The sequence below is a fragment of the Lontra canadensis genome, unplaced genomic scaffold, assembly GCF_010015895.1.
Source record: "Lontra canadensis isolate GAN:19392208 unplaced genomic scaffold, GSC_riverotter_1.0 scaffold9, whole genome shotgun sequence".
In the NCBI taxonomy this organism is placed as follows: domain Eukaryota; kingdom Metazoa; phylum Chordata; class Mammalia; order Carnivora; family Mustelidae; genus Lontra; species Lontra canadensis.
The window spans coordinates 36,791,501-36,815,073 of NW_022631003.1; the positions used below are offsets into that span (position 1 = coordinate 36,791,501).

The following is a 23,573-nucleotide window of genomic DNA, read 5'->3' on the forward strand; positions in this document are numbered from 1 at the left end:
GACTTGGTCCTTTTTCCTTCACTCTTCAAGTGCACTCCTTAATCCCCATCAACTATTTAACTCATTCCCTCACCCACATCCCTTCTGGTAACCATCATTTTGTTCTCTGTAGTTACCTCTTAACTTTGTTGGCTTTTCCTCTTTAACTCAACCTTAAATAGGGGTACCTCAAGGACCTCAGTTTCTTCTCTATTTGTACTCTTTTCCTGGATAATACCATCCATTTCTTTCATTTGAAATTCACATAATGCTGGAGCACCTGGCTGGCTCAGGCAGAAGAGCATGTGATTCTTGGTCTCCTGGTCATGATTTCCAGCCCCCTACAGGGTGTAGAGTTTACTTAAAATAACAACAACAACCCACAAAACGTTTAATGTTAATGGTTTCCAGAGGAGAATTGTTATACCTCCCAAGAAGTGTCTTCTTAATTCTGGTCTCATATCCAATTGTTTGCTTAACATTTCTATGTCTCCAAAATGTCTTACATTTAATATGTCCAAAATAGAACTCAAAATTTCCTGAAACTTTCTCAAAGTCTTTCCCATCCAACTAATGGCAAACCACCTTCCCAACTGTGCGAGTCAAAAAATTAGATTTTTAATGATTGCTTCTTTTTCTTTCTATCCCACATCCAATCCCCAAACAAGTCTGGAGACTTCTATCTCACCTCCACCTCTGGCAATATATTAGGAATCCATTCATTTCTCTCCCCTACGGCTACTAGCATAGTCCAGGCCGCCATCTTCTTCTAGACAATCACAACAGCTTCCTAACTAGTGACCCCACTTCTTCTTCTTTTTTTTTTCATTATTTATTTTATTTTTAATTATTTATTTATTTGAAAGGAGGAGAGGGAGAGCATGTGTGAGTGAGGGGAGGGACAGAGGGATAGGATCTTTAAGCAGACTCCCTGCTGAGTGCAGTGCCCAATTCGGGGCTTGATTTGGACTTGAGATGGGCTTGATGTGAAGCTCCATCCCATGACCCATGAGATCATGACCTGAGCCAAACTCAAGAGTCTTGATGCTCAACCAACTGAGTCATCCATGCACCCCCTTTTCTTTCTCTCTCTCCCTTCTTTCCTTCCTTCCTTCCTTCCATCCTCTCCCTCCCTCTCTTTCTTTCTTTCTTTCTTTCTTTATTTCTCCCTGCAACATGGGGCTTGAACTCATGACCCTGAGATCAAGAGCTGCAGGATCCACTGACAGAGCCAGGCACGTGCCCCTTCTACTTCTATTTTTTGATACCACCAATCTTTTTTTCTGTGTAGTCATGATGCTCTTAAAATATAAATCAAATAATTTCATTTCCTGGCTAAATAATCAAGTTTTCCACTCCACTGAGAATAAAACCCAAATTCCTTATTCTTCTCTTTCTCTCTCTCTCTCTCTCTTTTTTTTTTTTTTTTCTTTTTTGTCTGTTGGGTAAAGGAATGTTTCTGAACAGGTTAAGAATCTCTATATAAGTTTTAGGGCTATCAAAAAACCAAGAGAAGGGGACATATTTTGGCAGAAAGAAGCATATTAAGAAATTCTGTTCAATTCTTGAAGAACTGGAGGCAAGACCAGCCTTAGGCACAGATGTGAATTGGGTAATGTTTATCTGTGGTGTTCCCAGCCTCCACTTCTTCAGCCATTCAGTTCCTTCCTTTGGGTATTTCCTTATCAGAATCAGGAAAAAATATAAATCAAATATAAGTACAAATTTAAGTTTAATAACTTTTTGCATTTCTAAGTTACTTCTAATTATGAAATGATAGGCATCTTTATTACCAAGGGAATTTCAGACATCATTTTTGAGGGGGATTAGAAAGAAGAGCAGATGATTTAAAAAGTCCTTTCTGGCAGCCTTAAAATCCCCATTTACAACCTACCAGCTATTCTGCCTTTAAGGCTAATCCAGTTAGGGTTATTTAAAATTTCTTGTAAAGCATGCTGAGAAGCAAAATAGAAGTATTTTGTCTCCTCTTGTTCTTGTGTGGTGTGAAACTTATTTGCCTGGGAAAGTTTTTTAACTCTGCAAATGTTTGCAATTTGAAAGACCATATTCTTTTTTTTTTTTTTAATTGGGATATAATTGACATATAATATTATATTGGTTTCAGATGCTTAACATCCAGATTGGTCTAATCTGTATGGCAGGCATGATCTGAGTTTCCCTTCTGTATTGCCCTTCTAGTGCAGTCCCAGGCTATTTTCCCTTGGCTTATAAGCCTCAGCTTCTGATTTTTATCCTTTGTACTCACCAAACTCTTTTCTGCCTTAGACCTTTACACATGCCCTTCCCTCTTCCTGGGAAGCTCTTCCTCCACAGTTAGCATAGCCAGTTCCTTCAGATTCCTTAGATACTAGGGTAAATATCACTTTTGCAGAGAGATCTCCACTGATCTGTTTTCTTTTTTTTCTATCTCAATCTTCTTTTTCTTTTTTTTTCCCCAAAAAACTTAAAAACAAACATACATTTGCTGCTTATTAGGTGTCAAATATTGTTCTATTCACAATAATCTCATCAGTAATTATATTATTGTCCCCTCTTTAAGGATGAGGCAACTGAGGCACACATAGCTAGTAAGAGGTAAAGTTGGATTTGACCCAAACGGATTAGCTTCTGCTCTTAACCACTATGCTGTATCCTGCTTATCAGTGCCACAATCTGGAATTTTTGTATTTATCTTTTTTTAAAAAGATTTTATTTATTTATTTTAGAGAGAGAGGAAGCATGAGAGTGTGTAGGGGTGGGATGGGGAGGCACAGAGGGGGAGGGAGAGGGAGGAAGAAAGAATCTCAAGCAGACTCTGTGTTGGGTGCAGAGCCCACGGTGGGGCTTGATCTCATGACCCCGAGATTATGACCTGAGCCAAAACCAAGAGTTGGAGGCTTAATCAACTGAACCACCTATGCATCCCTGTTGTTGTCTGTTTTTAATCTGTTTTGTCATGTGTTTTTTGCTTGTCCCTCTCAGAACACAAGCTCCATGAAGTCAGGACCACTGACCACTGATATCTTACTGGTCATTGATTTCACAATGCCTACTATTGTTCCTAGGACATAAGGGGCACTTAATAAATATCTGTTTAAAGAATGAATGAATGAATGAGAACAAGGGAAAACAATATTCATGAAAAGTTGGTGAGTGGTTGGTTTGAGGTACTAAGTCACAAGATATAATTTTTCCTAAATATTTGTGTTTTTAAAAAGTATCATTTATTCTCTACATCCATTGTGGGGCTCGAACTTATGGCCCCGAGATCAAGAATTGCACTCTCTTCTGACTGAACTAGCCAGGCACCCCTAATTTTTTTCTAAATATTTGTAAGTAAGAAGGTTTCCTAAGTAATCAGAGCCTGCTAATTTAAAGAAATATGAGGGAACACTACTTCCAGGAATGGTTTAAGAAATTCTTTTCTAGGGCACCTGAGTGGCTCAGACATTAAGCATCTGCCTCTGGCTCAGGTCATTATCCCAGGGTTCTGGGATGGAGCCCAGTACCAGGCTCCCAGCTCAGCGGGAAGCCTGCTTCTCCTTCCCCACTTCCCCTGCTTGTGTTCCCTCCCTCTCTCTGTCTCCCCCTCTCTCTCTCAAATAAATAAATATTAAAAAAAATTCTTTTCTAGATACTTATCAGTGATCTATATATACATCTATCTATATCTATGTGTGTACCTATATATACAACGTGTGTATGACATATATATGGGAAGAAATGTAACTGTGCAGCTCTGGGAGATTATGGTATGTAAGGGAATAAGTTAATTTTCTTCAAGTTAAATACCAACATATAAAGGATCAAAGTTGTTATAAGCAAAATCTTGTAATGTTAAAATAGTGTAATGTCTGAATGAAGTCAGACTGAATACATTAACTAAAGTAGATGAATCAGGAAAATGGGGCAAGAAGGAAAGTTGCAGAGGCAAACTCCATTCTCAGTAATACCCAAAGGAAAGGGAGTAACAGGCAATCTCCCCCAAGTGTTACGATTCCTTCGGAAGGGCTCTGCTTATACTTTGTGGAGTGAGGAAAGGCCAGGGGGCATACTGGGAAGAAGGCAGTTTGGCTACCCATAATTATAGCTTTTATCTCTTCTCTCAGCAGGTCATGATCATTCTTCATTGTGGGGCACCCAGGAGGAGCTTTGCAACTGGACTGTGACATCAAGACAGTATAAGTGGAAACGATGTGGTCATTATCTCCCCTGCTTCTCTGCCAGGTTGGAATGTATGGTTAGGAGCATGTTTCAAGTATTTTCTCCATTTAATTAATTAATTAATTAAAGGCCAGATAATCACAAGAGAATATTCTGTTGTAATTGTCAGCATCTGGAAGGAATCTTTTTTTGTCTGTTTTTGGAGGCAGTGAAAATCACATCCAGACTGCCTATTAGTCAAGGCTTTGTAAGAGCATTATTTGCTCTTCCTCCCACACCATCAGCAACTGTCTTTGTTTCTTTACCATACAAAAGGAAGGGGAGTGTTGAGTCCTGCTTTCTAAATCAGAAAGTGTGTGTGTGTGTGTGAGTGAGTGTGTGTGTGTGTGTGTGTGTGTTGATCACCTCCTGGCCACTGAGAAACAGCTCTCTAAATAGTGGCCCCCAATAGAAGAGAAGGAAGGAACTGATAAGACCTTTGGTGTATTGGTCCCAGAGCCTCCCTTCCATTTCCACAGAAATCACTCCTTTTCTGTTCCTATTCTCCCTTTCCTCTAGGTTAGCCATTCTGATCTCTTCTCCATTTTTGGTCTTTCACTCTGACTTTGCCTTCCTCTCCTTTTGTGACTCTTCATATTGATCAAAGTGGTCATTTTACCAGCATATAATATTTAGTTGCCGGGTGTGTATTATTAATGAGTGATGAGGCCAATATAATCCAGTTTAGGGTTCTGGAGTTAGGATTAAATTTTGGTTTCACCACTGAAGAGTTGCCTGATTTGAACAAATCCCTCAGTTTCCTGCACCTTTCTTTCACCACTTTTAAGTTGGGGATAATGGTTCCTACTTCCAAGAGTGGTCATTAGGACTAGAGAGAATGCATATACCATACTCAGAAGAATGGCTGGCATGTGGTCTCAAGAACTATTAGCTCTTATTATTTTAAAAATGTTTATTGTAGGGAAGGAATCCTTGATACCAATATAGGGAATTTCATGCAGTTTTCCTTTACTGAAGAACGAGTAGAGTAGCACGACTGAGGCAAGATACAGTAGTACCTAAAGGCTTACTGGGTGTATGCATTTTTCGGAGCAGATCCCAGTCCTGTGGCAAGCTGGGCACAGACCGCTGTGCGAAGGCAAGCAACTTTAGTGAAGACTGTCCTGAGGGGTAATAAGGTTATAACCAGGCCAAGCTAGCCAGGGGAAGGGAGGGGAGGCAGAAGGTAGGGGGGAGGGAGGGAAGAGCGCGCAGTGGGGTGGGTCTGGCAGGCTTTGGAAGCGCAGCGCTGGTTTGGGTGCTGGAGGCTGGAAGGGGGCTGGGAGCCCAGGGGGCGAGAAGGATACGCGGGACCCCGAGCGCGTTAGTTACTGTTTGCTTTTCCCTGGGAAAGGCGTCGATTCCAGGCGGTTCCTGAGCTCGAGCTCCCGTCGCAGCGGCAGAGCAGGGGCGTCCCCGCCACTCCGGGGGGGGGGGGGCTTCGGTGTCCGCGGGTCAAAGTCCTGGGAGGAACTCGCGTCCGCGGCCCGCCGGGCCGGGCGGAGGTTCCCCCGGCGCGCGTTCCGCCGCCTCCGCCTCGGCCTCCCGCCCGCGCGCCCCCGGGTGCAGACGGCGGTGGCGGCCCAGCGCGCCCGGCGGGAGGCGCCTCGGGATGTTTCCGTCGGTTCCTTCCCTCCCCCCGCGCTGACTCCATCCGCCTCCCCGCCCCCTGCTCGGAGCCGGGGCCAGGCGCGAAGGGAGGGAGCGGGCCGAGACTGCATCATTCCGCACCGGCTGCAGCACTGCCAGAGGGAGCAGGTGGAGCGAGCGAGCGAGACGCGAGCCCGAGCGCGCCAGGCCCCGGGGAGACTGCAGTGACGCTGCCCGGGAGACATGGCGGCCGGGCGCCTCTGAATAAGCAGAATCCGGAGCCCCTCGTCGTCCCCGGCAGCCGCAGCCCAGGCCATGCCGCACGGCTGCTGACCGCACGCAGGGGCCGGCCCAGAGGACTCATGCGGCAGCGGCTGGCGCCTCGCCCCTGATCCTCTCCCTGCGTTCTCCATGTTGCATTTCTCCTCAGTTTCTCCGGCAGTGTAGCCGCTGCCGCCGGAGCGGCAGTCAGCGCCGCGCTCTGCTCATTCATCCCCACACTTTTCTTTTCCATTTTTACCCTTCCCCCGCCTGCTTTGCATCCATCTCCCCATCCGCCGGGGCTATGGCCTCAGAAGAGGTATTGCAGACTGTGGACCATTATAAGACTGAGATAGAGAGGCTGACCAAGGAGCTCACGGAGACGACCCACGAGAAGATCCAGGCTGCAGAGTACGGGCTGGTGGTACTGGAAGAGAAGCTGACCCTCAAACAGCAGTATGACGAGCTGGAGGCTGAGTACGACAGCCTCAAACAGGAGCTGGAGCAGCTGAAAGAGGTGAGTTGCCTGTCACCTCATCCCTCCGCGGCCCCCGTCCCCCGTCCCCCACCCCCAATGCCCACTCTTCGCTGGTAAAAAGTCGGAAAGGATGCGGTTGAAAGGGAGGTTTCTTCGTCTTAGAGCCCTTTGTTGATAGGAGAAGATTGAAAGAGTCCATTGTTTTCCCCCCAAGAGAAAAATTGCCCGGGAAATGAATGTATAAGCTGGAATTTGAGAGGCGGTGGCTGTGCGGGCTGTGGGGGAGGGAGCTTCAGAAGTCTTCAAGTCTCAGCACTCGAAGGCGACAGCTGGGTCGGAATGCGTAAATCCAGCTTCCCAAAACTGTTATTTCAAACCCGGGTTCCAGCGACAATCCCGTAATCCACAAAAGGTGGTGAGTAGGGTCGTGCTGAGGGACCCGCGGTTTCAGGATGCAGGACCTGTGGTGCCTCAGCCTGGTGAACGTAACCACCCCTTGATGCAAGAGGGAACTGTGATCAGAACTCTCCGCCAATCCCATCGGACAAAGTCTGGGCGGTTTTCTTCTCCTTGGCTTTAGTTACTCCTGTCCTCGGGCTGCCTGAGAAAAACAACTCTGCGGGGTGATCCCACTGCCTCGATTTCACCTCTGAGTGAGGCAGAGCCATGCCCAAGTCAGATAAGGTCACCCTGACCAGGGAAAATTGAACTCCTCTACACATTGGCTGAATGGTATATATCAAGTGCAAGGGTAGCCGTCCATATCAAATGAGGCTCTTCTGTTTGAAATGACTGGGTTTATAAAACCAGAATATCACAAATGGGCCAGGTATGCCACTGTCCCTCTTGAGTCTTTCCGTGTTTGGCTTCTCTTAAAGACTGGCTAATGTTTGGAAGAAAATAATGGATGTGCTCTGATTTCCTATCAAGCGCTCATAAGAATATACATACTGTTGAAGGAACTCGGTCTGTTTTGTCTGATTCCTGAAGCACTATGGGTAGCAAGTCACTGGTTATAAATTTAGATGTATACACTGCTTTTCTTTGTGGTGAGTCTTTATTTTTAGGTGCATATTGGCTTTTAGGTGTTAATTTTAAATTTGGCATGTATTATTATCAAAAATGGTTTTCTTAGTTTTTTGGAGGGTGTCTGTTTTATATGGCTACAGTTAAAAACGTGATTTATGACCTATCTAATCAAATTGCCTTCTAATCCAGTACACAATATGGTAAATACACTTTCAGGTATGTCTTATTTTTATTCTGATGCCTAAATGCGAACAAATAAACAATTAGTAAAAACCCCAACTAAAAATCTGATTTTCACGTATCAGGCTGTAAATTTTGAGTTCATGTTTTTCTTACCATGTACATGTCTGTTCTTAACAACAGCTGGACTCACTGGTATTTTCCAAGTTAGATTAGGTCAGATATGTTTAAATTCAGTGATGCTAAACCTTGTGAAGTCAGGAAACAGGATAGTGATTGTAATTCTCAGAGATGTTTTGATGTTTTTAAACCTGTCAACACTGCTTTGCCAAGGTGAGGAAGTGCAAGCCAGGCAGTGGTAAGCCATCACCTCCTTGATAAAGGAGGTAGACTTAATTTAATGAAATGGAGTATTACTGTTAACTGATCTTCCTGCTTGATTTAAGCAACCTTTCTGGGGGTATTTCTGTGTCCTTTGCGCTTACTCTGCATAGTATTCCATTATGCAATTGTGTTTTGCCTTTACTAGACCATGAGCTCTTAAGGAAAGGAAACTGTTAATTTATTTTGCATCCAAATCCTTTAACACAAAGTCTATCACACTGTAAGTGTATAATAAATATTTTATTAAAGAATAAATTTCTACTGAAAGAAGAGACACCTTTATCAAACATTCACTAGTCAATATTGGTTAGTGTCAGAGAAAGATGAAGAAAATTAGGAAGTATAGGAAGTGACTGCTATTGAAACACTACCTTTATTATTGTCATCAACAATAATGGGAAAAATGAGAAAAAACATTTTGTGAGAATAGCACAATTGTAGTTTCTTAATAAAGAATAATACAAATAGCAGTTATATATTTTTTTCTTTAAAAATTTGAGGCATATTTTGTTCTATATTAGCAGGAGGCTGATAAAAATTTATCAGGATTATTTTTACCAAATGAAACTCATTTACATAAGTATTTTGAGTTGTACTTAGCATAAATTGATTCGGTTATTTATTCCGAATGAACTACCTTAAGCAATTACATAAAAATGTATTTAAGAGTAATAAAATAATCATTATATTTGGTTGTTTGATGTTGTGACCTGTTATTTTTACTCTTTTAATGTATGCTTTAATTAGAAGTATTATTTAAATGTGCTAAATCAGTCTCAATAATACTTCCTACTTGAACGGTAAATCCAGAATAATTGGGCAAACTAAAATATCCCAATGATGATAATCATATAGAAGCCATTTTTGAAAGACATGTTTTGTGAGTGCTCTGATTTTTAAAAGGGAAGTTTTGTTCACTTACGGGTACATATAGTAAACAACGCTGCATTTTTTTTCTAAAGCCAAGTATAAAATCTTTGGCTTATTTCTAGGCTCTTGCAACAAATATGATTCATTTAAAAGTAATTGGTCCAGTTTACAGGAATGTCTGCAGAAAATGACAGTACTAAGTCCAAGTTGAACATTGATAATTTGCAGTGTAACAACCTGGCTCAGTCTTTACAGGTCATTTTATTTTCAAGAGTCAGTACCCAGCAGTGTTGCTGCCCTTCTTCCCAGGCTGATTACTGCTGTGATAATAATGCCAAGTGAGCAGTGCTGCCTGAAGATGTGCAAAATCAAGATAATGAATTCATTAATTTTTTCTAGTTATTTCTTCCTTGAGTCTAGATTGCTTTTGACCTGGCTTGACATCATTTAGCGCTCTGCTCTGTGCCTACATCACTGTCTACATGACCCAAAAGAACAGACTTGAAAGAAAAGTACTAATGTTATGAAAAAAGAATGACTTCTGCCATCATCATAATGTTCTCCTTTTAATTATCTTTGGGGAGCTGGACAAAGCAACATCCTTGTTAGAATACTTGACCATGGTTTTATAATTTCACAAGTAATGCTTGCTTTTCAGTGACCTGAGGGGCACCCATGCCCAGTTATGTTCAGGTCCTGGCCAATTATATATTTGGGACGTGTGTAAATCAGCACTGTGATTGTCATTCAGGCCAAAATAGTGTTTGAGGAAGAGTCATAGTTCCAAAATAATTTTAAAAAATTAAAAATACACACACATTAAAAAAAAAACAAAAATTCCTAGAATTTAAATTTGTTTGTGGTTGTTTTGTTTTTTACTTTAAAAATATTTGAAATTTAAAAATTAGTAAAATTGAAAAAGATCCTCATAGAAAGGAATGATTCAGCATTCCTGGTAACATTGTAGAAAACATATCCATGTGACAGCCTAAGAAAAGTTTTGCAGCTAGCTTATGGTAGACTATGTACTAAGAATTTTCAACTCTTTTTTTTGCTCATATTCTTAACCCTGACACCAATGATAGACACCATTTGCTAATGAAGCACTTTGTGGACAATGACCAGCTTTTCTTCCTGAAGCTAATTTTATGGATTTTTTTTTTTTCTTTTCAGGACTATGGTTAAATCATTCAAGGAATAGACATTGAACTTACACACTTTTTAGAGACTGTAACATTGGGGATCTGATGAAAGCCATTTAATTTTTTGGATTCATCTTTAAACAGAAATTTTTTCCTTCTTATGGTTAGACAGATTGTTAACTTTGTATATGCTAAATCATGAAATCATACTGGGGGGGAGGGAGCCCCTAGATTTCATTTCCAATCTATGAATAAACATAGAGAATGTTAATAATTTATTTGCCTAGGCTAGTGTTTTCTCTCTCACTGGTTTGAAAGAAGAATGTTTATATTTATCATCATATTTATTACCAAATTAAAACATCCATAATGTACCAACATATGCTTTTAGAAGGTATTTGCAAAGTATTTGCAAACAACCTCAACAAACACACACAATCACTTTCAATCATATATATATATATTTTTTGACCCAGTCACTCTAACCTGTACCATTCCTTCTTTTTATTTCAACTCAAAATTTCATCTCTGGCAAAGTTATTTCTCAGGTATCATTTAACAAGATGTTATATCTTTCATCACATTCATTATGTTTGCATGAACATGTAAGTAACCATGGTTTGATGATTTTTTCAGATTTTCATGTTTATGAATATTCTGCTATATCAACCCTTCCATATATTTATACTTTATGGGTATTGCATTCCAAATTTGAAAATATGATAATTACTTGCATGTTGAAATATATAGTAAAAGACTTTCTCACACAGAATGTTGTACCTGTAAATATGGCTTTGAAGGAGAGGAAGACACGAAGAGAAGCAGTCTTACTATTTAATAATTCATTATGCTGAAGAAGACATGGGAAGTCAAGTGGCAGGAGATCATATTGGGAAAGTGGCAGTAGTCACATTTTGCCCTGGGGACAGCAGAACCATTAAAAGGAGATGAAAAGAAACACTTAGTAACACTGTGTTTGGTGCCTTACATCTTATTTAATCTTCAGAGTAATCCAGAGACTTACTGCTCATTTTTACAGATAAGAAAATAATAAAAATAACAAAGCATTTAATTCTGTAAAAAGCTCCATTTAGGACTTGGCATTTTGCATGCCTTATCTTTCATTCTTATAAGAATCCTTTTTTAAGGTAGTTATTATGTGAATTATGCCGAAGAGGAAAATAGGTCTTAGATTAAGTATTCTCAAGACTGCAAAACTAAGTGGTAGAACTTGGTTTAGGAAGAGCGCATTTTCTTTTTACTGTACCACACTACCTGAGTCACAAGTTGGTTTAGAAAGTCCCAGCGTGGGGCACCTGGGTGGCTCAGTGGGTTAAGCCTCTGCCTTCAGCTCAGGTCATGATCTCGGGGTCCTGGGATCAAGCTCCACATCGGGCTCTCCGCTTAGCAGGAGCCTGCTTCCTCCTCTCTCTCTCTGCCTACCTCTCTGCCGACTTGTGATCTCTGTCTGTCAAATAAATAAATAAAATCTTAAAAAAAAAAAAAAAAGTCCCAGCGTTGGTTACAGAGAGTATATTGGAGCTGTGCAGGGGCAGTAGGAATGATGAGGAGGGGCCAAACCTAACAGCTGTTTAGAAGATGTAGGGTGGAACATGATGCTGGGGGACTAGATGTGGGAAGTAAGGAAAAGAATAGTGTTGAGAATCTTCTCAGGGTATGTAGAAGTTGGCTCCATTCACAAAGGAAGGTGCTATGGGGGAGAGCTCTTTTAGAGGGTCCGGTTGATGACCAGGTTATACGAATCCTTTTAATTCATGTTTTCTTTGAGCGGAGGCGTAAGTTGCATGAGAAATTCAAATACTCAACTCTCAACTTAATAAAACAAAGGATTAATTTGTACAATTAGTTGTCATTTTATTCAAGCCTAGCCTCCAGAACACAGAAGATATGAACAATTCAACAGTGTTTTCTCCAGTTAGTTTGATTGCATTTTGAATTAGGAAATGTGCAAATTAATAAAAAGTGGGCAAAGAAGCTGGGCTGGCACAGTGAGTACCCAGAGGTCAGCCTCAGTGGAAAATTGGCCCTTCCTGACCTCCTAGGTTAGAGGGCGCTAGGAGAAATAGCACACACCTCTTGCTGATGGATAACTTGAAATTGCATTAGTGCTTTTAACTTAATTTTTTCTTTCTCTTTTTGGTCATAATCATTTGATTGCTCTTTATTTTTTTTTATTTTTAATTTTTTAAAGGTATAGCTATTCTATTTTTTAAAAGATTTTATTTAGTTATTTGACAGAGATCACAAGTCGGCAGAGAGACTGGCAGAGAGAGAGGAGGAAGCAGGCTCTCTGCTGAGCAGAGAGCCTGATGTGGGGCTTGATCCCAGGACCCTGAGATCATGACCTGAGCCGAAGGCAGAGGCTTAACCCACTGAACCACCCAGGCACCCCTTGATTGCTCTTTAAAAATGATGATTCTATAATTACAATTTATGGCAACAATCCAAGTTAGATAAAATCATATGCAAATTAGTTGCTTCTCCTTTCTCTCTTCCTGATTCTGTTTGTATTCTTATACTTTGGTGAGTATTCTCTTATACTTGTTTTAAATGTCTTTATTTTTTTTTCAAGATTTTATTTATTTATTTGACAGATAGAGATCACAAGGAGGCAGAGAGGCAGGCAGAGAGAGAGAGAGGAGGAAGCAGGCTCCCCGCTGAGCAGAGAGCCCGATAAGGGGCTTAATCCCAGGACCCTGAGATCATGACCTGAGCAGAAGGCAGAAGCTTAACCCACTGAGCCACCCAGGCACCCCTTAAATGTCTTTAAATACATGAGTCCATTGACAGGGTTTTGTGTTTATCCTGTTCTTTTATTTTCATAAAAATGGGGTTGTGTTATACATATTACTCTGCAACCTGGTATTTTTCATTTAATACTTTATCCTTTTAAAATGCAAATATTTCTAGGGTGCCTGGGGGCTCAGTTGGTTAATCGTGGGACTCTTGGTTTCTGCTCAGGTCATGATCTTTGGATCCTGGGATCGAGCCCTGTGTCAGGCTCCATGCTCACTGTGGAGTCTGCTTGTCCCTCTTCCTCCCCTTCTGCCCCTCTGTCCACCCCTCTCCCCCAAATAATTACAAAAAATCTTTAAAAAATTTTTAAAATGCAGATATTTCTAGAGCAAGGCTAACTTTTTTTTTTTTTTTTTAAGATTTTATTTACTTATTTGAGAGATGGAATGCAATCAAGCGAGCATGGGCAGGGCAGGGAAGAGAGATGGGGAAAAGGGGCAGAGGGAGAAGCAGACTTCCCATTGAGCAAGGAGTCCCACATGGGGCTCAATCCCAGGACCCTGAGATCATGACCTGAGCTGAAGGCAGATGCTTAACTGACTGAGTCACCCAGGCACCCTGCAGGGCTTCCTTTTTAAGGCACTGGTGTTTCAAGTGTGAAGAAAATGGGACTGAGTAAGAAAAGAAAACTGGAGAATCTCAGGGAGTGTGGGTGACCCTAGGGGCTTAGAGGGAGCTGGTAGCCTTGGAAAAAATGGAAAAGTTTTGTGGGTGAATTAGCAGCTATTTTGATTCTTGTCTTCTTGGCTGATGATGGGGTTATGTGTATCAGCTTGATAGGTGGCTAGATTCCATGGCCTGAGAGAGCTGGTCCTGCAGTGTGGCCATATCCTGTCCATACCAGGTCTTGGTGAGAAGCCAAGATGATTCAGGCAGTTGGGCCTCATTATGTTATTCCATCTTTGCCCTGTGATAGTTGAGTTTTGAGATAGCTGGTTAGGGTCGTATACAGAATCTCAGATTCAGCATGGTATGTAGGTGATGGGCATCAGTGGCTGCAAGACAGGAAATGGTTTGGCAAAAGTGTTCTTCCTTAAAACAATGAAAAGGTGAGATGCCTGGGTAGCTCAGTGGGTTGAGCCTCTGCCTTCGGCTCGGGTCATGATCTCAGGGTCCTGGGATCAAGCCCCACATCGGGCTCTCTGCTCCGGGGAGCCTGCTTCCCCCCCTCTATCTGCCTGCTTCTCTGCCTGCTTGTGATCTCTCTCTCTGTCAAATAATTAAATAAAATCTTTAAAAAAAAATGAAAAGGCATATAAGAATGGCAAATGAAAAGGCATATAAGAGTGGCAATTGATACCTTTTCTTCTAGTATTTATTTCGTCTATAAAATTAAGGGGTTGAGATAGAAATTTCTATGATTTTTTTCAGCTCTGAATTTCTGTGTTGCTCTGTTTTTGAGTTATCTAGTCTACTTATTTTATCTACTTGTCCTTTGCTTTTCACATTCTTTCTTTTTTTTAAATACAGAATAATCTTGTTCAATTACCATAATTTTTACTTAGCCTTCAGGGATGTGTATCAGCTGTTTTCCATCTTTTTCCTCCTATCTATTTCTACTCTGGTAACTTACCTACAGCCAGGATAATCCACCTGTTTTCACACTTGTATTCTGTCCCTTGACAGTTTGTTTGTTTGTTTAAGATTTTATTTATTTATTTGACAGACAGAGATCACAGGTAGGTAGACAGGCAGGCAGAGAGAAAGAGGGAAGCAGGCTCCCTGCTGAGCAGAGAGCCTGATGCGAAGCTCGATCCCAGGACCCTGGGATCATGACCTGAGCTGAAGGCAGAGGCTTTAACCCACTGAGCCACCCAGGCGCCGTTATGTGTTTGTTTGTTTGTTTGTTTGTTTATTTATTTATAACAATTCAGTGTTCTCTTTTCCTGGCCCTAACTTATTTCCCTGCTGGACTCACTTTACTTCTTTAATCATTTTAAATGATTGTTGTTAGAACTGACTCATTGAGTTTGTTTCATTGACGTATTTGTACTTGGCTTCAGAGAGCAGAACAAGGCCCAGTGGGTCCATGGGAGCCAGATTTTGAGTCAAAATCAAGAACTAACAACAACAAAAAAAGAACTAACAAGTATAAGTGTCCAAGAATGGAACAAGTGTGGTTTCTTTAGGAAGTGTGAGCTTCCTGTCACCCAAAAAATTTAAGGAAAGGCTAGCCATATGCTAGGAATACTGTCTGGAAGGTTCATGCTTAGAAAGGAGTTTATATGGAATTGTCTCTGTAAGTTCCCCCCATCCCAATATGAGTTTTTTTATATTATCATTTCAGGTGTTCCAGGTAATTTCATATTGTTTATGTTTTTTTATGCTCCCTTCCCCACTACTAGATCACAGTGATTCCAATATGGTTACACTTTTCTGTTTTAATATTTAGCATTTTGCTATATTTATTGCTGTTGAATATTTGGAATGTTTTCAAAGTATATGAAAAGTTTATCTTAATTTTGATTATGTCTTACTTGAGTTTCAGAAGAAAACTGATGCATAATAAGGAATTTAAGATGACTACATCTATAAATTTGGGGTAGTTTCCTGAAATTTTGTACAGTTTGAAGCTACATGGTTACATTGAGGGGGTCTTTGGCATGGCCAACTGTTTACATTATATAGCAATCTGAGTTTGGGTTTTGCTTTAGGTTGCCCATGCCTCTTGTTCTATTTCATTTATCCATTCAAATGTTTGTATTGAGTGTCTGCTATGTTGGGCACTGTGCCACTTGCTGAAGATAAAGAGTATAGAGCAAGACAGACAAGACAGAGTTGCCTGAATGGAGCTAATGTTTTAGATCTAGAAGATCATCAGCAAGCACACATGCACTTAGGATGTGAGGAATGCCGTGAGCAAAGAGATGGAGACCGGTTGGGAAAAGTATGATCAGGAAACCCTCTCTGGGAGGTGATATTTGAGCCCAGACCGGAATGATGAGTCACATGGAGACTGGGGGAAATGAATTTTAGGAAGGAGTACAAGTACAAAGATCTTGGAACTCTGTTTGTAGTTGTTAGGAGAAATGATGGGTCACCATACCCCCTTCAAATAACCATTGATATTTGAAAAATGACCATCTATAAAGTACTATATTACCTTCAGGGCTTTCGGATGGGATTTTGGATCTTAGCATAGGAAGTGTTTAAGCAAAGCTTAAATACCCACCTTGGGATCTTCTTTTAGAAGAGCTGTGTCAGAATCAGTGACTTTCTATACAGACTACTCATTACGGTCACCTGGGTGATTTACAAAAATACTGCCGCCTTGACTGCACTCTACGAATAGTTGAGAGTCAATGGGGTGGAGCTGGTGCTTTATTATGTTAGCCCTTCTACTCTCACAGGTACAGCTGGGGCTGAGAACCTTTCCTAGAAACTTCCAACTCTAGGAGTAAATGAGTCCACAGGAAGAGAAGTTTTATTTGTTTTTTTAAAGAAGATTTATTTGTTCTTTATTTTTTGAGGGGAGGGGCAAAAAGAGAGGAGAGACACAATCCTAAGCAGACTGCATGCCCAGCATGGAGCCCAGTGTGGGGCTGATTTCACGATCCTGAGATCATGACCTGAGCCGAAATCAAGAGTTGGATGCTTAACCGACTGAGCCACTCAGGCGCCCCAGGAATAGAAGTGTTTTGGAGAAAAAGGCTGGGAAGTTATGAGCTAATATGGAAAACTTAATTGTAGTGTCTTTGTGCTTCTCCATTTTCTAGAGATTAAAATGCTGTAAAGCCTTTCAGAAAACCATCAAATATCAAAAACTTGACTGTACTAGACAGAGATGTATATTAAATGTGACTGTGTTTATTTTTATATCCTCCAGGGTTGTTTAAAGTTTCTTTTGAAAGTTGTTTCCTTTGTTAAATCTGTTTTGTGGCTTTGCTCTGCTTGCAATAGCTTATGCAAACTTTACGAGTTTATAAATAGGGTATTAAAAAAGATTGCTTTGTTACATTGATTGTTAACTTCTGGGGTTATTTTCAATTGCTCTTTGGTTATACATGCTTACAGTTTTCAAACAGTAGTTTATGGAGAAAAAGTACTATTCTAAAATGTAATATTTAACTGCTGTGTTTCTATCTTTAAATTTAGAACTGAAAATAAGAAACCTGTTTACATTTATAGGAAGTACACAGTAACAGCAATTTCCTTAAGAATGTTTTGTTGCAGTTTGGTGTGGGTCTGTAATGGAAGGTTCGGAATTATGGTCTTTGTTTTTCTCTTTCATACTGCAGACTAATGTGGAATCAAATGCCACTGCTGAAGAGCCAGCCCTTAATCATCAATTTTTGAAATTGAAAGAGGTTTATATTATAACATGGATGTGTGTTGTTGATAAGCCTTACTGATTGTCATTCTGTAGAAGGTTTTAGGAGATTTTTTTTTTTTTAAGTTGACCTCAGTGTGAGGTAACTAGATGGAGACAGGACTGTACATGGCTTCTTTTGTTGAGCTGAAGATACTGTCATCTTGTGCATTATCTCCTTGGCATATACAACCATTTTTTCCTCTTTAAATCACAATCTGGCTTGCTTTCTGCTAATGCTGATGTGTGTGCAGAGCTTTTAAACTCAAAACCTCAAGTAAATATAATTAGGAAGGAAAAGCAACCATTAGAGAGGCAGAAGAAAAGGGATATATTGCACTTGAAAACCAATTCTAAATATCTTTTGAATTGTTGGCTCTTTGAATTATTTTTAAAAAATTGATACAGTTTCTTAAGTAGTGGTGGTAATTCAGAATTAGCTATGGTTTAATGATCTGCACAAGAAGATCCTCTTTTATTTAATATTTTAAGATAATTTAAAGAACCCTTTCCTAAGGGAGTCCTCAGGTCATTTGTCTTAGTCACTGTAATTATTTCCAATCAAGTTATATGTGTTTGTTTTTCATTTTAGCAAAATAAATAATATACCTTGCAGGTCACTTGAAGTGTTTGGGATAATTTGAGCTATTATTTGCTAGAATTGAGACCAGGATCTCAAAGCCACAATTAAATTTTTAGACAATGGTCATTGTAAGACATTTCAGGAAAAGACAATGAAAAGAATTCTATACACATGAGGTCTTTGTCATTGATCAGTTCCAAATGAAAAAAAAAATTTTTTTTAAAGATTTATTTATATATTTCAGAGAGTGAGAGAGAGACAATGCAAGGATGGGTGGTGCAGAGGGAGAAGGAGAGAAGCAGACTCCCTGCAGAGCACTGAGCCCAACATGGGGCTCAATCTCCTTTCAGGGAGGTCGTGACCTGAGTCGAAACCAAAAGTTTGACACTGAACAAACTGAGCCATCCAAGTGCCCCGAAAAAGTTATTTTCAATAGAGGGGTCAGAAAGGCTTCTAGAAAGGGATGGCAAAGAGGCCACCTGGCTATCTGGGACTGAATGAAGGGGTGAAAAGTAAATAAGCACAGAGACAATGAGGGTTAAATGATGAAGCAGCTTTTAGGTTGTAACCAGGACTTTGCCTTTTGCTCTGAGATGGGGAAACTTGTGGAGAATTTTGAGCAAAGGAGCCACAATGTTCTGCACTATATTTTCCCATAGTGAGATAACCTGTGCATACATTCAAGTAAGACTTAACTTCTTTCCAGGAAAAAGAGTTTACATTAAACTGGTAGCTCATGAGATAGGATGCATTCTTCTTTTTTTCATTTTTTTTAACTCTCTCCCCATGGCAAGTATTTAATAGATGTCATACTATTGATTTAGGCTGGAAAAAAGATGAAGTTATTAAGATAGACAGTATTTTATTTAAAAAATATTTATTTATCTAAATAAATCTCTATACCCTATGTGACAAACTCATGACCCCAAGATCAAGAGTCACATGCTGTACAACCTGAGTTAGCCAGGTGCCACAGATAGCCAGTTATTTTGAAAAGAGGTTGGATTAGACCACTTGTTTAAAAAATAACCATTTTTAAAATTAAATCAGTTTGTTAGAAACATGCTGTGTTGACTTTTCTGTTCTTTTTGTCCCTGAATCTTTAACTTTCTTTTATTTTCTATCTCTTATTTTGGACCATCTGAGCCAGCCAGTAGACCCTAGTCTAAGGTGACATAAAGACATTGTAATATGGATTCTGTGCCATTGTTGATATTCTAGTTTCTAAGGGACTGGAATGGATGCTAGTCATTATTTCATTCATTTGTGTACCAAATCTTTTTATTGAAGTGTAGTTGGCATACGATATTGCATAATTTCAGGTACACAACATAGTGATTCAACATTTATATACTTTATTATTATTATTTTTTTTAAGATTTTATTTATTTATTTGACAGAGAGAGCGTGCACATGTGCACAAGTATGGGGAGTGGCAGGGAGAGGGAGAAGCAGGCTCCCAGCTGAGCAGGGAGCCTGAAGCGGTGCTCCATCCCCGGACCCTGAGATCATGACCTGAGCCAAAGGGAGATGTTTTACCGACTGAGCCACCCAGGCATCCTTATAATAATATTCTTGATAGATGGTGGAATATTCCTTCCTATTTTTCTCATCTTTAGGACCCATTGGTTTCAGGAGTCATCTTCTTTGCTCTCATTGACTCTTTGCTTTGATAGGCTTTCAACATTTACAAGGAAGCAACAAGTGAATGAGAGCAGATCATACTGTTTATTTCTATCTCCCCAGTAAGTGTTAAGGAAAAGGATGCCAAATGTTTGGTTGTGGCTGATGTAGACTTTGCATACATTTTTATAAGCAAAACAGGCAAGCTCCAACAAAGGAACTTAATTGTCTAATTAGATGTTATTGGAAATCCTAATGGGATCTGTGCTCTAATCCTTAGGAAGTTACTTTGGAGAAAAATATTATTTAAGGGCTTTTCATAAAGTATTACAAAATACAAGTTCTCATCTCAAAATTGTATTTGTTTTGGCTTTTGAGCAAGCACATGCATATTTCTAACTTAAGCATCTGGAATATCTTATTACCTATAGCTCTGTAAAAATTCTTCCTTTATTTTCTTCTCATGATAGTTGTTGGAAAAACAAATTCGTTGACTAATTCCCAATTCCCTGGTTTATTTACATATAAATAACATCATAATATCAGAAAATTTAAAGCTTTTATGGAAAAGGCTCAGATGAAATATTACCTAAGTAGGGATCAACTTATTTTTTATCATTTTATATGATTTCACTTTTAGTATTATGAAAATTGTAATTATTCCTCATCTTACTTTAAAAAAATTTCTAGTATTAAAAAAATTTCTAGTATTATTTGTGCTCAGATAGTTTTAAACCAATAATTTTCCCTTATGATTATATTTATATAATTAAAGCTTAATTACATTTTCAGGTCCAAATACTTGAGTTTATTTATTTTTTTCCTTTTCGTAATATTAACCTTATGGAGAGGAAAATTCAATAATGCAGGATCTCTTTAACATTAAAAAATAAGACTTCTCCAGTTCCTTTTCTCTACCTTTATATTTTTCTTATCCTCATTTATTCCCTCTCTCCATTAACTTTACACTAGAATTTTGAGGATTTAATGGATTGTTACAGAATGAACTCTAATTAGGAGAAAATTCCCAAAAACATTTATTAAATGTCAGTGTGGGGGAAATATTCCTAAGCAAGATATGAAACTTGCAGTCAAAAGGCAGGACTGACACATTTGGTTACATAGAAATTTTAAAAAATGTGATAGATACCATAAACAAAAGTCAAAAAGAAGCAACAGACGGAAAAAGTAATGCAGCATGGATGACTTAACGAAAACTATTACCCCTAAAGTACAGCTCCTACGGGTTGACTAAAAACAATAATGTAGAAGAAAGGGCAAAGACTAAATGGACAAACAGAGGAGGATTCGCAAATAATAACATCTGAAAAGATGCACAATCATAGTAGTGAATGCAAATTAATAATAGTGAGTTTTTACTTTTTCATCAATCAACTTACAAAAAGTGAAAATATTGATAATATACAGTGTTGGAAAGTGGGTGGGAGTGGGAGCATTCTCATACATTGCTTATTGGAGCATGAATTGCTGTGAGTTTGAGAATGGCATCTGGTGGGTCACCTGGGTGGCTCAGTCGGTTAAGCGTCTGCCTTTGGCTCAGGTCATAATCCTGGAGTCCCGGGATCAGGCCCCCCTTTGGGCTTGCTGCTCACTGGGGAACCTGCTTCTCCCTCTCCCTCTGCCTGCTGCTCTTTCTGCTTGTGCTCTTTCTCACTCTTTCTGTCAAATAAATAAAAATCTTAAAAAAGAGAGAGAGAATGGCGTCTGGCAGTCTATATTATGATATGAAATACACACAGTACTTGGGCCCAACAATCTCACACAAATCATAGGTTATTGTATACCAGACCCCAAATATCACTGATCGAAGAAAAGCACTTAGCATTTAGTATCTAATCTAGACTCAATCCAACTATAGGTCTTATATGTGTGGAACATAAAAGGAATCAAATTATACTTTCTTCTTTAACAGACTTCCATATATTAAAATAAATAATGCTTTGGTACACTTCATAAATTCATATTATAAAATCTAAATGTAATCCTACATATCCCCACTTACCCCTTCTTCCTTAGCTCATTTCATAGACCTGTCTTGAAACTTGAGATTTAGTGCTCTCAAAGTGTGTTTGAAAAATAGTTTTTTAACATTGCATTATTTTTCAACTCTTTTTGGTCTTGAAAATATGTTTTGTGAGCATTTCTGACAAAAGGTGATTCTCGTTCATCTGGTGGATTAAAGAGTTGCTTATGTCAAGGTAAAGTGGACTACCATCACCTGTGTTTACTTTTGCCCTTGGAAGCACTTCTACCCTTGCTCTACTGACCATGTTAGCCAGAAGTGACACATTTACTGTGAGGCTTACAGAAATATGGTGCTCACAAAACAAAACAAACAAACAAAAAACAAAACACCCTCTTTCACATTCTCTGAAAGAGTAAAGTGGTGACTTAGAACATTTAAAATTTATCATTACCTCTCTGTGCTGTGGAATGATGAGTAGGTGACACTGTACATCAAAATCAAGTTTTATTCATTCCTAACCCTAAATAAGAAAAGTTATTATAGATATTTATTCATCTCACAGATGATTATTGAACAGCTGTTCTATCCCAGGCATTGTTAGGTGCTGTGGGTACAAATTCCCTCAAGGGGTTGACATACCAATGGGGGAGAAAAGCAAAAAAAGAGTAAACAAATAAATAAAAATTTTTTGCATAGTGATATGTGCTAAAATGTGAACAAATCAGGGTAAAAAAGTAATAACACTGGCAGGGATGCTCTTAGGGGATGCTATTTAAAAAATGAGGGCTGGTCCATCTTCAAAGGAGATGACTTCCCAAGTGGTGAGAAGGAGCAAGCCAGGAAAGATTTCAGAGTGTCCTGGGCTGAAAGTAACTGCAAATGCAAAGACCCTGAGGTGGGAACGAGCTTGGTGTTTGCGAAAATGGCATGGATATTCCTGTCATGTGGGTACCGTGATCCTTTGTAGTGTAGAACTGGGCTGTGTTGTGGGGCTGTGGGTTCTTTGGTGCAATGTTTCACATCCCTGATCTGCTGCCTACTAAATGCCAGTGGTGCCCCCCTCCCAAGTCATTGTGATTACAAAAGTGCACTCACTGTACACCATGGTGACTGTAGTTAACAGTCCCGTATTGCATATTCGAAACTTGGAAAGAGAGTAGATCTTAAAAGTTCTCATCACAAGAAAAAATTTTAACTATGTGCAGTGATGGATGTTAACTAAATTTATTGTGGTAATCATTTTGCAGCATATACATACACCAACTCATTGTGTTGTATACCTAAAACTAATACATTGTGGTTTTTTATTTTTTTTTAAGATTTTATTTATTTATTTGACAGAGAGAGACCACAAGTAGGCAGAGAGGCAGGCAGAGAAGGAGGGAAGCAGGCTCTCTGCTCAGAGAGCAGAGAGCCCAATGCAGGGCTTGATTCCAGGTCCCTGAGACCATGACCTGAGCTGAAGGCAGAGGCTTAACACACTGAGCCACCCAGGCGCCCCGACTAATACATTGTTATTTGTCAATTGTATCTCCATTAAAAAATAAGTAAATAAAAAGAAAAGAAACACAAAGCAAGAAACATTCTCATACATTTTGAACACTCCTTCTTCTCCTTGCAAGGTGCCAGTCCTGCCCCGCAATGGAGAATCTCTGAAAGCTGGAGTGAAGGAGTTGGGGGTAGGAATGTTAGAAATTAGAAAGGAGGATAGAGAGGTGGATAGCAACCAGGTCCTTGAGCCCTGGCAAGAGATCTGCATTTTATTTTAAACGTAATGGGCAGCCACTGGAGTGATGTGATCTGATAAATGTTTTAAAAAATCACTATGGCTTTTCCCCTTACAGACTGTGGACAGAATGAGATAAACAAGTTAGGAAGACTGTGGCTCCAGTTCCCGTATTAGATGGTGTGGCTTGGACTGGAGGGAATCTCCTTGGGGGAGGGGATGATCTCATGCAGGGTGCTGAAAGATTTGATAATTACTTGGACCTGAGAGCAAAAGAAAGAGAAATTAGGATGGCTCCTGGTTTGGGGGTTTCTTAAGAAGTTAAGAATAATACAAAGAAATCATATGATAAGGAGATTAGAAAATGAAGGAGAAGGATAACATTTCACAATTCTATTTGGAGATGAAATAC

The 23,573-nt window shown here is 39.6% G+C and overlaps 1 protein-coding gene and 1 long non-coding RNA gene across 8 annotated transcripts in view; one reads left to right on the plus strand and one right to left on the minus strand.

Annotated features, from left to right (window-relative positions):
- Positions 1-5,212: 5,212 nt before the first annotated feature.
- Positions 5,213-5,608, minus strand: LOC116866340. Its single transcript, XR_004382373.1, has 2 exons — positions 5,515-5,608; positions 5,213-5,306 (listed from the first exon to the last, which is right to left on the minus strand). It is a non-coding gene; the product is annotated as an uncharacterized LOC116866340 (long non-coding RNA).
- A 729-nt stretch (positions 5,609-6,337) lies between these two features.
- Positions 6,338-23,573, plus strand: part of BICD1 (BICD cargo adaptor 1) — a 212,375-nt gene continuing 195,139 nt past the window's right edge. For all 7 annotated transcript variants that reach the window (XM_032855317.1, XM_032855319.1, XM_032855320.1 and 4 more), the window contains exon 1: positions 6,338-6,550. In XM_032855317.1, coding sequence (XP_032711208.1) covers positions 6,338-6,550 — 213 coding nt within the window. The remainder of the gene's footprint in view (positions 6,551-23,573) is intronic.